Below are 14,657 nucleotides of genomic sequence, written 5' to 3'. Positions count from 1 at the left end.
TCTTTAATGGAACATATGTATTGGCGATGATGTTGGCTAAAGGGTGAGGGAGAAAATGAAACTTGACAGGTTCTAAGAATAGACTGATCAAAGGACAATTTTGTCTTTTAATTGTCGCTGAGATTGGGATTCTTTTGGTGTACTTTTTGTTTATGTTCACTTTGATCCAAAAATTACTAATTTGCCCACTTTTTAGGAGTAAAACAAGGTGAGCGAAGATCTGTGCAGCAGTTTGATAGCTCGATTAGGTATGTCTGGCCCTTTACCTAAGCGATTCTATCTGTGGTCAATGCAATTTACTAATGTCAACCAATGGAATGCATTTGTTTACCCTCCAGCCAAGAATACTGAGGTTATGAAAATTGGCTCTGGGTGTCACAGTGGCTTAATAAGGACTGCTTCATCTCTGACTTAGGCCAAATCAGAATGGGAGTATCCTCTGTTCCTGTATGAAATGGGTTTGAGCAGACTTCCAGTTCTGGCAGCATAAATCTAGCCCTCATATGTCACTGAAAAGGAGTGTCTAAACTTGAGAGGGAAAGTCAGACAAAATTGTGATTTTTTTTTGAGAAAGGGGTTGAACTTACTGGTGGTATTGAGGGAGACCTATCCTGCTGTGCCAGACCTGGGCTTGCTTAATGTTAACACCAGGTGCTGATAGTGGAAATTCTCATTTGCTGGCATGAGTTCCGCCCCTTTGCTGTAAATACGCCCTCCCCAAGTCATTCCCACAGTGATGCTGTACTGCTTCCAAATTGTTGATAAATGCTGAAGAACTCTTATAAAGCTATCAGTTGTTTCTCTGCTCTAAATTGTGTAAGTGCTGTTCTTTATCTAAAATCAAAACTTCAGTTTTGAAATGGTCACTGACTGAATGCCTTTGCCTTTTGATTTTGACTGATTTTGTTTGCTAGTTGTGATCAAGTTTGTGCTATTTGATATTGTGCATCCTTTATGCAAAATGCTAAACCATTTTCTAGATTTTCCTTAAATCTCCAAGTATTTAATACGACACAACTGTTGCTATTTGAAGTGATACTGTTGGTGATTGTGTTTTCAGTAACTTTACTGATAATTTGAGCAGACGAGCAGAATCCTTTATCAGCTGCTTGGAACAGGAGAGTGTCATTCTCCTTATGTTTTCAAGGTTAACAGTTATGGCTGCGTGCTCCCAGCTATATAATATTGATACTACAAGGACAGATGCAAAATGCAGTGCAACATTTATCTCTCTCTGGGTTAAAAATATTTATTAGATATTCTGGTTGTGATTTTTTTTTAGAATTTTGTGCAAGCTACTGGTATCAGCAATAACCAAGAGATTCTTCAAGATACTTTTTTAAAGTCAGCAGTTCAGGTTTTGGTTTCAGTTTGTGACAAATATAACATTTGCGTATCAAAAGTGCCTCTTTGGAATGTCTTAAAATGCTCCTTATGATGAACTTAGTTGAAGTTAATTCTTTGGGAAAATGCTGTATATTGTATTGTCCATTAGAGTTCATGTTTTGAAGCTTGGTTAGCTACCTCTGATTCAGCAGCAGTCAGACATGTATGGATATTAGGAGAAAGTGAGGACTGCAGATGCTGGAGATCAGAGCTGAAAAATGTGTTGCTGGAAAAGCGCAGCAGGTCAGGCAGGAGAATCGACGTTTCGGGCATGAGCCCTTCCTGAGTCCTGAAGAAGGGCTCCTGCCCGAAACGTCGATTCTCCTGTTCCTTGGATGCTGCCTGACCTGCGCTTTTCCAGCAACATTTTTTCAGCACGTATTGATATTAACCTGTTAGAATAAATATAACTCCGGTTTAAAATTGTTTATTTTAATTTTAGTTTGTTTATTTTGCCTGTCCGGCTCTGAATTACATTTTAAGCTGCCTTTGCCTCTGCTTCAAGGTTACCAAAGCACGTTTGTCATCAATTAGTGGATTGTGTAGTGTGTGTACTACGCAAGATATATCAGTCTCTTGTGACAGCAAATGTTATTATCTTTCTCGACTGACTATTTCCCCAGCACTTAGTGCCACCAAGTGCTAGAGTTATTAATGCCCAGTCTAGCTGCTTAAACTTTCACTGTAATAAATAGCAGAGGGAGAAGCAATTGAATTGGAAAAGTCATGGCGATTATCTGTATTGCCTGGGTACAAGTATCTTGCTAGAGGCCAACCTAAAATTGGATCCGAGCTCTGCCCCCACACACTGGGGTTGTCTAAAGTGATGCTTGAACCCTGTGTCTGTTTAATAGAGATGTGGAGGAGAAAATCACCTCAATTTAATTCAGTTTCCAACACTGAAAATTTTGCAGGGCGATGTTAAGCCGAAGCGATGGGGGCTACAGAATTAGAGTGGTGCTTGAAAAGCACATTGGGTCAGGCAGCATCCGAGGGGCAGGAAAATTGGCGTTTCGGGCAAAAGCTCTTTACCAGAAATGAGTGCATTCCTGATGAAGGGCTTTTGCCCAAAACATGGATTTTCCTGCTCCTTGGGTGCTGCCTGACCTGCTGTGCTTTTCCAGCAGCACTGTAATGTAGACTCTAATCTCCAGCATCTGCAGTCCTCACTTCTGTCCTGATGGGGGCTACAAGTCTGTTCCTGGATTTTTAAAAATATACAGTAGTGCATGGAATGTGGGCATCACTGATGAGATCAGCATTATTGCGCTTCCCTAATTGCCCTTCAACTGTGGATTCCTACGCAATGTAAGGGGCAATTAAGAATCAATTTTGTTGCTATAGTTCTGGAGTCATGTGTAGACCAGACTGGGAAGGGGTGGCACATACCTTCACTGGCATCAATGTGTTGCTGATTGCACTATGTAATCTTCAGACCAAGCTCTGAATCGGACTGCATTAATTGGGCGATTTTGCTTGAAAAAGCTGCATCGCTGATTTACTGTTGAAGTAATGAAGTTTGCAGTTCTTTCTTTTGTTTCATTTTTTCCTTCCTTCCCCTCTTTCCCCTCTTTCCCCTCTTTCCCCTCTTTCCCCTCTTTCCCCTCTTTCCCCTCTTTCCCCTCTTTCCCCTCTTTCCCCTCTTTCCCCTCTTTCCCCTCTTTCCCCTCTTTCCCCTCTTTCCCCTCTTTCCCCTCTTTCCCCTCTTTCCCCTCTTTCCCCTCTTTCCCCTCTTTCCCCTCTTTCCCCTCTTTCCCCTCTTTCCCCTCTTTCCCCTCTTTCCCCTCTTTCCCCTCTTTCCCCTCTTTCCCCTCTTTCCCCTCTTTCCCCTCTTTCCCCTCTTTCCCCTCTTTCCCCTCTTTCCCCTCTTTCCCCTCTTTCCCCTCTTTCCCCTCTTTCCCCTCTTTCCCCTCTTTCCCCTCTTTCCCCTCTTTCCCCTCTTTCCCCTCTTTCCCCTCTTTCCCCTCTTTCCCCTCTTTCCCCTCTTTCCCCTCTTTCCCCTCTTTCCCCTCTTTCCCCTCTTTCCCCTCTTTCCCCTCTTTCCCCTCTTTCCCCTCTTTCCCCCGTCCCACTCCATAACGTTCATGATATGTTGCCCTGATCTAACCTAATCCATGCTGTCCTGAACGCCGGTCACCTATGCTTCCATGGCATATTGTAAAGAGCAGAACATTATTTGGTCTGCATGGGATTTCTCAAGTCACTGTCTCATTTTTTTAGTTTAGGACTGATTTTGCTTTTAATTGTTTTTTTTACAGTAAAGATCTGATCAGCCATGTCTGCTAAAGCCATATCAGAGCAGACAGGTAAAGAATTTCTTTATAAATATATCTCCACAAAGAGTGCAGTCCAGAACAAGTTCAGATATGCCAGATTGCGACCTGATACCGACTGGGACCTCCTCATCCAAGAGCACCCTTGGTTGCTAACAGAGGTAAGTCTCTATGTGTTGATAATGATGTGTCTCAAACTCTATCTTTAGTGGTTCTTTATCAAAATTTCTTCCCTGAGCAAGAGAACTTCTCATTGGAAGACAGTTCTAGGTTTTCTGTATTTCCATATTTTGTGCACACCACCTGATATATCATTGAAAGCAGGTATTGCTGGCACAGACATCACTTACTGAGATGAAAACCTTACACAAAATGTCTGCTCATTCCCACTGGGTAGCAGTACCAAACAGATCGTGCCAAATCACAAGATCAGGGCCATCCCATGTTTGCTCCCCTCTTCCACAGTGAATTCGGTGCAGTCTGACAAAATACCAGTGTTGTTTAAATATCTTTGGCCTCGTTATGCTTCAGAAGACGTAAAGGGCTGGTCAAGGGGTGTCACACTTCTTGAAATAGCCAGTAACTTCTGCATTTTGTGCAGTGTGTGCTGAGTTTTTTTTTCTCCTGGGAGCCAGGTATTTAATCTTTCTTCTGATTTCACCAGTTTTCTTTAACTTTTGGTACCATATTGTGTCTCTTTAGCATGTTTAGTATTGGTGCACTACTCCTTCCTTATATGACTGCAGGACTAAGACCTGAAAAATCTGTGGATATAGGAGTGCTTGTGTGGAAAGCCATTCTGTAAATTGAACACCAGATTGTTCCCCACTGTAACCACTGTCTATTGTGGTCTTACATTTTTAGCTCCAATGATCACAGTAACAGTAACTTATAAAAGCTTCTAAACATTTTGCATCACGCACCAGCCAGCTAGAGATTTGGAAATCAGTGGTAGGCTAATTAAATTTTCTCTTTCAACTCAGTACAGCCAGTAACAACATTTTACATAAATCTCCTAGATAAACTTGGCTTTCATGATTAAGTGGCTCCCCAAATGACGAATTTGGCAGAAATATCATATTGCATGTTGTACTCTGAAAGCATAATTCAATTTAAGTTGGCATTTTTTTTAAGTAAAGACCTTCTCAAGGTTAGTTTCCTACATCAATTTCTGCAAGTTGTAATCTAAAGGACATGGTCTTTCATCCAACCAACCAAACAGCAAAGCTGTCTAGACTCTGACCCAAGAAAAAAATCAGATTTTGCTGGAATCGAAGGGAACTCGGGAAAAGACTTGCAGTGGATGCAGCTCTTGTTGGGTATTGTGTAGTAAGTTAGCGCTAACATGTTTAGTGCCAACATATAATTTACCTGTAAAACACTTGAATCAAAATTTTGTAAAATTCTATTTTAACGTTGAATTTCTCTTGGCCTTCTTCATATGCAATAACAGATATACTGTTTTGCCTGTATCAAGTTCTACTCCGATCAAGGCCTTTCTGAATAGATTGGCCGTACTCTTTCTTATGAATTCAAATCTATTTGGTAAAGGTTTTAAAGTAATTGTAGTGCTTTGGAATCTTGGGACATCCTGAAGCATGTTACAGTTCTGGAAGTATTCTTGAAATATACTCACTGTTGTGTCTGTTAAATATATCATGGAGATAGCCTAAACCTTAACATTTATCTTAGTTAAAGACAAGTTGAAGCAGCTGTAATTTGATTAGTCGCACTACTTGACTTTAAGCAAAATATGCTTAATTTTTACATCTAGTTAAAATACAAACCAAAGAAAAATTAGTACAGCTTTAACTCTATTGGAAAACTTAACAATATAACAAATTATTTAACTACTAAACAGCAACTGTTTCAATATAGTAATAGCCCATAAAGACATCATTAGCAGAGACAGATTCAGTAAAATAGATTATCTCTCATGCAATGTTTCTGCTGTCCAGGAGAAAACGCCACCAAGAGAGAATTCTGGCAACGAGACAGAACTCCAGTTCTTTGTGACTGAGAGATGTGTGTAGATGTGTAGCAGCTTCCGCAGCCAACTTCAAAACCCTAGCAACTGAAAGCTGAACTAAAACCCTGGTTCTGGGGGAGCTTGATTCCACCCATTCATGTTGCTTCTATTAGAGTCATACAATTATACCAATGTACAATCCGGAAACAGACCCTTTGATCCAGATCGTTCGTGCTGACCAGATATCCTAAATAAATCTACTCTCATTTGCCAGCATTTGGTCCACGACCCTCTAAACCCCTTCCTATTCGTATACCCGTCCAGATGCTGCCTTTGTTGTTACTGTATCAGCCTTTATTGTTCTGGCCCTTTTTCTTTATTAAAAAAACCCCAGGCAGGGCTTCACGAGCTATTTCCTTTATTGGCTTAGAAGAGACTTCGTGGCACCTCTGTCTCAACACCTCTCTTCCAAAAAGAATACAGGATAGTACACACATCTTAAAGCTATTGTATCACGTTATGTTGGAAGCATGGTAACTAATTTGCGCAAAATAAGCTCTCAAACAAAAATATAACAACGAGTCAATCAGTTTGTGTTGGTGGTTGAGAGGTAAATATTGGCCCAAAACTACAGGGGCAGCTATTCTCCAGTCAGTTTGTGGTAGGGAGTCATTATCAGTTGTGAGCATTCAGTTGACTCGGAAGCACTTTCAGCTATCCTGATGTTTGGAAGAAATATCTGTCCTGATTGGGAAATCTAAAATCAAGAATACAGTTCTTAAATTAGGAGGCCACTTAGGATTGAGATAAAGAGGGCTATGGAAGCTCAATCATTGAATGCATTTAAAGTAGAGATGAACAGCTTTCCAAATATCAAGGGATATTTGGAAGGGATATAAGAAATGTAGAAAGTAGGAGCATGAAATGGCTATTTGGCCCTTTTTTTTACCTGCTTCTTCATCCAACATGATCATGGCTCTGTAGTTGTTTTCCCCTTTCCCCCTATACACTTCAATTCTTTAGCCCTAACAGCTATGTTTATGGGATATATTATGGAAGAAATGGCCATTGAAATGGATAATCATAGAGAGTAGGATCATAGAGAGGTACAGCATGGAAACAGACCCTTCAGTCCAACTTGTCCATGCCAACCAGATATCCCAACCCATTCTAGTCCCATTTGCCAGCATTTGGTCCATCTTCCTCTAACCCCTTCCTATTCATATACCCGTGCAGATGCCTTCCACTTCCCTAGGCAGCTCATTCCATACATGCACCACCCTCTCTGAATTCAAACAGCAAAGGCAGTAACTGTGCAGATTCTCTGCTGTCAGTTAGTAGTGTAGGTTTCTTTCTCTCTTCCCCTCACTGACCAGGTGCTTGCTTCTTTGTCTATCTTTCTTCCTTTTAAGAGTGTTGTTGTTATGACTTTTTTTTCTCCAAAGTTCCAAAATAATGTAGCATATAAAACAGTAATTGCTGCTCCTGGAATACGAGGAAATCACCTCCAGCACCTAAAATGCCTCAAAAGGAGCAGCTCTTGCAGCCAAACATTTTTTCCCATCCTCCATCTTGGTTTACCCAGAATTCTTATCTTTGGATTGTGGGAGGAAACTGGAGCACCTGGAGGAAACCCACACCGACACCGAGAAAATGTGCAAACTCCACAGAGTCAGTCACCCGAGGCTGTTATCAAACCTGGGTTCCAGGTGCTGTGAGGCAACAGTACTAACCACTGAACCATCTCTTGTCCTGTAAACTCCATTTGTATCCAGTATCTATCTTTTTCTCAGATAACGCTAGATAAAGCGGTATGGCATCATCAGAATATGTCCTTTATTTTGTGCCTAAATTGAAGCATTACAGCTGCATGAACCCACACGGCAGAAAGTGTAATGGCGTTGGACACTACAGTGTTCCCCAACAGCACTTTACACTGTGTGAGGAAAGGTTGCTGAATGGTTGGCAGTTTGACACTGGTTGAGGTGTTGACATGTAATTCACCAGGGATTTGCTGACCCCTCCCAAATGCGCTCAGTTGTATTACTTTAAGAAAGGGAAATAAAGCAATAGTACTCACCAGTCAATCAACTCATGGCTTTCCAGTGTGGTCATAGTTTGATTTTTTTTTTTCTCTCACTTTGTCAAACCAGACCATGTTGAGGCCATTTGCAGCTGCTGACTTTCTTCCCAGGTAACTGATTGGTTCTGAACCTGGGCCTCAATTTATCCTTTTCCCTCCAAGTGCCCACCAACCTTTAGCTGTGCTGCTGAATAAATACTCCACCATTATTGTTTTCCACCTGCAGAGTCAGATCCTGTCCTTACTAACACATTGTGCATCATTCCCTTAGAAGTGTCCAAGTTTACCTCTTCAAAGATTGTTTTTACCTGATTAATATTTCCCCATTAATAGAAATAATGGGCTATTGGGTACTAGGGCAACTGGGATAATGGCAGTTTCGAGGTCATTACAGAACACTGCAGACAATGAATGGAAGCTTGTCTTGCTGGCAGGCATGAGTAGCTCCTTTATAGGGGTCTGATCCGAATCATTTTCTCTCAGACAGAAGAAAAGGCTACGGTTAAACAAAGCTTTTCACTGTATCTTGGTACACGTGACAATAAATCAATCAATGAGAAAATCAGTCAGAATTGGTCAATTTCTGGCCAGTCTCTAGAAAATGAAGTGGGAATGATCAAAAATTCCTCCACCTTCTGGGACAGTAGATTCCAGTAACCATACATTATGGTAGACTTAATAGTTTCAGCGTCTTAAACTAGACTGGTTGCATCCTTGATAAAGGCGCGAATAATATTTGGACAAAAGGAAGTGTCTGGGACTGAGAAGCTATTCATAGGGTGCGATGTTTCTCAGCATTACTGATTGAGTGGGCGGAGGAGTGGCAGATGGAATTAAATTTAGATAAATGTGAGGTGCTGCATTTTGGGAAAACAAATCTTAGCAGGACTTATACACTTAATGGTAAGGTCCTAGGGAATGTTGCTGAACAAAGAGACCTTGGCGTGCAGGTTCATAGCTCATTGAAAGTGGAGTCACAGGTAGATAGGAAAGTGAAGAAGGCGTTTGGCATGCTTTCCTTTATTGGTCGGAGTATTGAGTACAGGAATTGGGAGGTCATGTTGAGGCAGCACAGGACATCGATTAGGCCATTGTTGGAATATTGTCTGCCATTCTGGTCTCCTTCCTATCGGAAGGATATTGTGAAATTTGAAAGTGTTCATAAAAGATTTACAAGGATGTTGCCAGGGTTGGAGGGTTTAAGCTATAGGCTGGAGCGGTTTTCCCTGGAGTGTCAGAGGCCTTATAGAGGTTTATAAAATTGAACCCACTGAGGTTATCCAACCTCAGTGGATGTGTGGATTGGATAAATAGACAAAGCCTTTTCCCTAGGGTGGGGGAACTAGAGGGAATAGGTTTAGGGTGAGAGGGGAAAGATATATAAGGGACCTAAGGGGCAACCTTTTCACGCAGAGGGTGGTACGTGTATGGAATGAGCTGCCAGAGGATGTGGTGGAGGCTGGTACAATTGCAACATTTAAGAGGCATTTGGATGGGTATATGAATAGGAAGGGTTTGGAAGGATATGGGCCTGGTGCTGGCCGGTGGGACTAGATTGGGTTGGGATATCTGGTCGGCATGGACGAGTTGGACCGCCTCTGTGACTCTATGATTGACAAGAGTCTTTCTGCAATACATGGTTTACAGTGTTCATGCAGTAAACACTAAGCAGCTAATGCTGAAATGTAAGCATCATAAGTTGCCATATATACTCTATGTAAAGTAAGAACATAAAGTCACCATAGTCCTATAGGGCTGTTCTCCCATTAGAGAGAGAGATGACTGGTGATGATTTAACCTGAGGGTCACTGTGCCTCAGGCGAGGGGAGAGGTTGTGAAGGAGACACTTTTGTGATAACCTCAGTGGGTTCAATTTCTGCACTGTTGGCATCACTCTGTATTGCAAAGCAACCACCAGCCAAATGAGCTAATGGATCCTGAAATGTTACCTCACAGTACAGGCTGAATGGCCTAACTCTGCTCCTACATCTTATGAATTTCTGAACTTATGCAGATTTCTAATCCAAATGTATTAAAATGATATCTTCTGTTCTTACAGATATTGAAGATGCTGAATTTTGGTACAATGGCCATTTCTTCAAATAATTGCCCTTCATGAACCCGTAGATAGTTGAGTTGTTAAAATGTGTCAAAAAAAGCAAGTGCGATTTGAGAAAAGAAATTTTCCAAACAGTGAATGGTTAGGGTTTGGAATGCGCTGCCTGGGAATGTGTTGGAAGCATTCAAGAGGGCGTTGGCTGTTCTTTTTTGGATAATAATGGTGTGCAGGACTATGGGAAAACAAAACAAGAGATTGGCACGAGATGGTAAGGCAGAACTGACTCTATTGTCTAGTAGATCCTGGGCTAAACTGTCTCATTCCGCACTGTAATGATTGTGTGGTTTAGTGAGCAGGGCCACTAGGATCTCATCTCTTCTGCTAAGCCCAGCTGTGGCTCCATTGGTAACGCCCCTGATACCGGAATAGAGGCTTATAAAGTTGAGGGACATGGATAGGATAAACAGACAAGGTCTCTTTTCTGAGATGAGGGGAAATCCAAAACTAGAGGGCATAGGTTTAAGATGAGAGGGGGAGGATTTAAAAGGGACCTAAGGGGCAACTTTTTCACACAGAGGGTGGTGTATGTATGGAATGGTCTGCCAGAGGAAGTGGTGGAGGCTGGTACTGTTAGAGCATTTAAAAAGTATCTGGATGGGTACATGAATAGGAAGGGTTTAGAAGGATATTGACCAAATGGGACTAGATTAGTTTAGAATATCTGGGCGGCATGGACAAGTTGGACCGAAGGGACTGTTTCCGAGCTGTACAGCTGTATGACTCTAAAGCTACTGGATTCGAGCCCAATCCAGGGCTTTTTTATTTATTATTCACTCATGGGATATGGGCGTCACTGGCTGGCCAGCATTTATTTGATTCAATTTGATTGGTTTATTATCAAGTGTACTTAAGTACAGTGAAAAGCTTTGTTTACAAGCAGTACAGGCAGATCATAGTGAGCAAGGACATGCGGATCATAGAACATAGAACATAGAACAATACAGCACAGAACAGGCCCTTCGGCCCACGATGTTGTGCCGAACTTCTATCCTAGATTAAGCACCCATCCATGTACCTATCCAAATGCCGCTTAAAGGTCGCCAATGATTCTGACTCTACCACTCCCTCGGGCAGCGCATTCCATGCCCCCACCACTCTCTGGGTAAAGAACCCAACCCTGACATCTCCCCTATACCTTCCACCCTTCACCTTAAATTTATGTCCCCTTGTAACACTCTATCTATTCCTCTGATCATCTTATAAACCTCTATCAAGTCACCCCTCATCCTTCGCCGTTCCAACGAGAAAAGGCCGAGAACTCTCAACCTATCCTCGGACGACCTATTCTCCATTCCAGGCAACATCCTGGTAAATCTTCTCTGCACCCTCTCCAAAGCTTCCACATCTTTCCTAAAGTGAGGCGACCAGAACTGCACACAGTACTCCAAATGTGCTAGAGTGCAAACAAACCAGACAGAGGCATAAGGTTATTCTGCACAAGGCATGCACTAGGCAAGATCAACGTTAGCAAGGTCAGTATTATTTGAGGCTGGACAGTCCATTCAAGAGTCGAATAGTGGTGGGGAAGAAGCTGTTCCTGAAACTTTTGGGGCATGTGTTCAGGCTTCTGTATCTTCGGCCTGACGGAAGGGATTGTAGGAGAGCATTACTGGGTTGGGAGGAGTCTTTGGTGTTGGCAGCATTTCTGCAGCAAGATGGAGTCCATGGATGGGAGGTTGGCTTCTGTGATGGTCTGGGCTGTGCACACCACATTCTGTAGTTTCTTACAGTCCTATGCAAAGCAGTTGCCGTACCAGGCCGTTATGCAGCCGGACAGCATGCTCTCAGTGGTACCTCTGTACAAGTTGGTGAGGATCCTTATGGACATGCCAAATATCCTGAGCCATCTGAGGAAGAAGAGGCGTTGATGTGCCTTCCTGACCACGAGGGATTGTCGGTTATTGTCGTTCCTAGGAAGTTGACTCTCCACCTCCTCTCCCTTGATGTAGATGGGTGTGTGTTCTCGTCCTTTCTTTCTGAAGTCAATCAGTCCTTTAGTCTTGCTGATGTTGAGAGAGAGTTTGCTCCCATTGCACCACATCACCAAGCCCTCTATCTCCTCCCTGTATTCTGACTTATCACTGTAGTGTAGAGTAGATTAGATTTGTCATTTCTACCATATACAACTGTTTGAGATCCGTCCCACTATAGTGATGTCGTCAGCAAACTTGTGGATGGTGTTCAGTCGGAATTTGGCAAATGAGTCATGGGTGTACAGGGAATCCAGTAGGGGGCTGAGTATGCATCCTTAGGGTACTCCAGCGCTGGGTGTTATTGTGGAAGAGGTACAGTACCCTATCTTCACTGATTGCGGTCTGTGGGTCAGGAAGCTGAAGATCCAGTTGCAGAGGGCAGAGCCAAGACGTAGGTTCTGAGACCGAGCAGAGTTCTGAGATCACTCTGGAGGGGATGATGGTGCTGAAGGCAGAGCTGTAGTTGATGATCAGGAGTCTGATGTAGGTGTCCTTATTATACAGATGTTCTAGAGTTGAGTGCGGACTATGGACATGGCGTCCACTGTGGACCTGTTAAGTCAGTAGGAAATTGTAGGGATTGAGGCGGGCTGGAAGACAAGTTGATGTGGACAATGATCAGCTGCTCAAAGCACTTCATGATGGAGGTCAGAGCCACTGGGCAGTAGTCATTAGGGCACATTGCACGTGCTCTCTTAGGTACAGGGATGATGGTGCAGGTGGGGACTTCGGCTTGTAGGAGGGAGAGGTTGAAGGTGTCAGTGAATACCTCCACCAGTTTGAAATTCCCTGTCCCAGCTGCCCTTGAACTGAGTTTCTGCTGGGCTATTAGAGGGCAGTTGAAAGTCGACCACATTGTGTGGAGTCACATGTAGGCCAGACCAGGTGAAGATGGCAGATTTCAGTCTTTGAAGGACATTAGTGAGCCACATGGGCTTCTCTGGCAATCGTCAATGGATTCATGGTCATCTGTAGATTCTCAATTCAGAGGCTGATTCAGACCTCCAACAGTAACGATGTGTTGACAAGATGACCATGATTGCATTAAATAACTGAGCAGGCTTGATGGGTTGAATGGCCTGTTCCTGTGTTCTGAAGTACAAATTCTGATTTTAAAAGAATCCTTTTAACCTTGAAGTTATATTCCCTTGAAAGAAGGGTTATTTCTGTTCTTTTGGACATAATTTCTTGGCTGTTTTGATTTCATTGTATTAACCTTTCATGTTTTGTTTTCTCTTGCTGTTTAGCGTTTGGTGGTGAAGCCAGACCAACTGATTAAACGTCGTGGGAAACTGGGCTTGATTGGAGTTAATCTCGATTTGAATGGGGTAAAGGAATGGTTAAAGCCACGTTTGGGATTGGAAGCAATGGTGAGTGATGTAACTATCATTGGTATGGTGTGCGAAAATGAAGTGGTGCATGAATGACTCTTCCAAGTGGAGAAACATCCTGGCAACATTTTTCTTTGTCAAGCCCATTTAAGAATCCTGTATGTTTCAATGAGATCACCTCTCATTCTTCTAAACTCCAATACATTGAGTCCCAACTTGTTTAGCCTTTACTCTCAATCAATCCCTCCATACAATGGATCACCCTAGCCTTCCTGATTACTTGCTGCACCTGTGTGCTACCTTTGTATTTCATGCACAGATGTCCCCCCAAGTCCCTTTGTGTTGCAACTTTTCTCCATTTAAATACACTTTTTTGTTCTTTTGTTCTCCTTTCCGAAATGAGCAGCATGACTGCAGTGAAAAGTGTGTTGCTTGACAGATCCCACTTTGATGAGATTTGACTTTTCTATTACTATGATGGTGCTGATGATTCAGTACGATGATTCATCTTCTCTGACAGCTAGATTGCTGCAGCAGACTGGCAGCAAGATATCTGCCAGGTGAGGTAATCATGTCCTTGTTGAGGGTTGGACTGACACATCCTTCAACTGGAGGAATCTTGAATGTACTCGTGCTGCAGGTTGCAGCACTTCACTGATTCTGCTTCAAGCAGATGGGTTTCTTAAATCCACTCATTCTTCCAGTATTGAATACTGTTAAGATTCCTCAAGGGCAATTGAGGATCAGCTTTACATGCTGTCCCAGCCAGTAAATCCCCTTATGAGTAAAAACATTAAATATATTGGGAAGCTGCATCCTTTTCTACCTTGTGGTTCCCATCCTACATCTGTTGTAGCCAGTACTGGATGCAAGATTAAGGGTGCATTCTTCATTGGCTGTCTTGTAAAACATAGTGCAGCGATTCAAACAAAATGATTATATCATGTTAATGTCACATTCCAGACTCAGCACAAACAAAGCACACCCGTTAGCTTAGTTCGCATGTATACTTGGTAAGGTATTGAAAAGGCTGACTGAAGCCTTTGGTAAGTTTCAAGCCTGGTTTTGGAAGCTGTCACTGCTCTGCAGATTTTGAGACTGGAATGTGAAAGCAGTGTGAAAGTTCAACTTCACAACGCGTCTCTTGTAGACAGCTTGCCGTTTGGTGAGCTGCCCTAGAGCAGCCCTTCCTCGCCAATACAATCACAGCTGTCTGTTAAATGTCGAATTGAGGGGACAATCCATTACGGAATGTAAGGAAATTCACTGCTTCAAACATTCAGTCGTAATGAAGCTGTCTGCTTCTATTTTGTCTGATGTATTTGACATATGAAATGTAATTTACGAAAATGTCAACCACAGCAGCAGCTTCCAAATATATTCAATTATATTGCTCAGGTCTAAACATAGAAAAAAGGTTCAACGTCTGGCTCATTTATTAGCTGGAATATAAAATCAACATATTGGAACAGCTATATGATCCCATGACAGCAGGTATTATTGACTTAGCTACTGCATTTCTC

General features: G+C 42.5%; 1 protein-coding gene across 5 annotated transcripts in view; it reads left to right on the top strand.

The window, feature by feature from the left end:
• LOC140465642 (ATP-citrate synthase) overlaps positions 1-14,657 on the top strand; it is an 81,527-nt gene that overhangs the window by 7,625 nt on the left and 59,245 nt on the right. For 4 of the 5 annotated variants that reach the window (XM_072561209.1, XM_072561211.1, XM_072561210.1 and 1 more), the window contains exons 2-3: positions 3,645-3,820; positions 13,051-13,173. In XM_072561209.1, coding sequence (XP_072417310.1) covers positions 3,662-3,820; positions 13,051-13,173 — 282 coding nt within the window. In that variant the 5' untranslated portion in view covers positions 3,645-3,661. The remainder of the gene's footprint in view (positions 1-3,644; positions 3,821-13,050; positions 13,174-14,657) is intronic. The other variant, XM_072561212.1, reaches the window with a different exon arrangement.

The sequence above is a fragment of the Chiloscyllium punctatum genome, chromosome 42 (assembly GCF_047496795.1).
Source record: "Chiloscyllium punctatum isolate Juve2018m chromosome 42, sChiPun1.3, whole genome shotgun sequence".
Classification (NCBI taxonomy): Eukaryota; Metazoa; Chordata; class Chondrichthyes; order Orectolobiformes; family Hemiscylliidae; genus Chiloscyllium; species Chiloscyllium punctatum.
The sequence above is the reverse complement of the archived record's forward strand: the minus strand, read 5'-3'. Positions and strand labels throughout refer to the sequence as shown.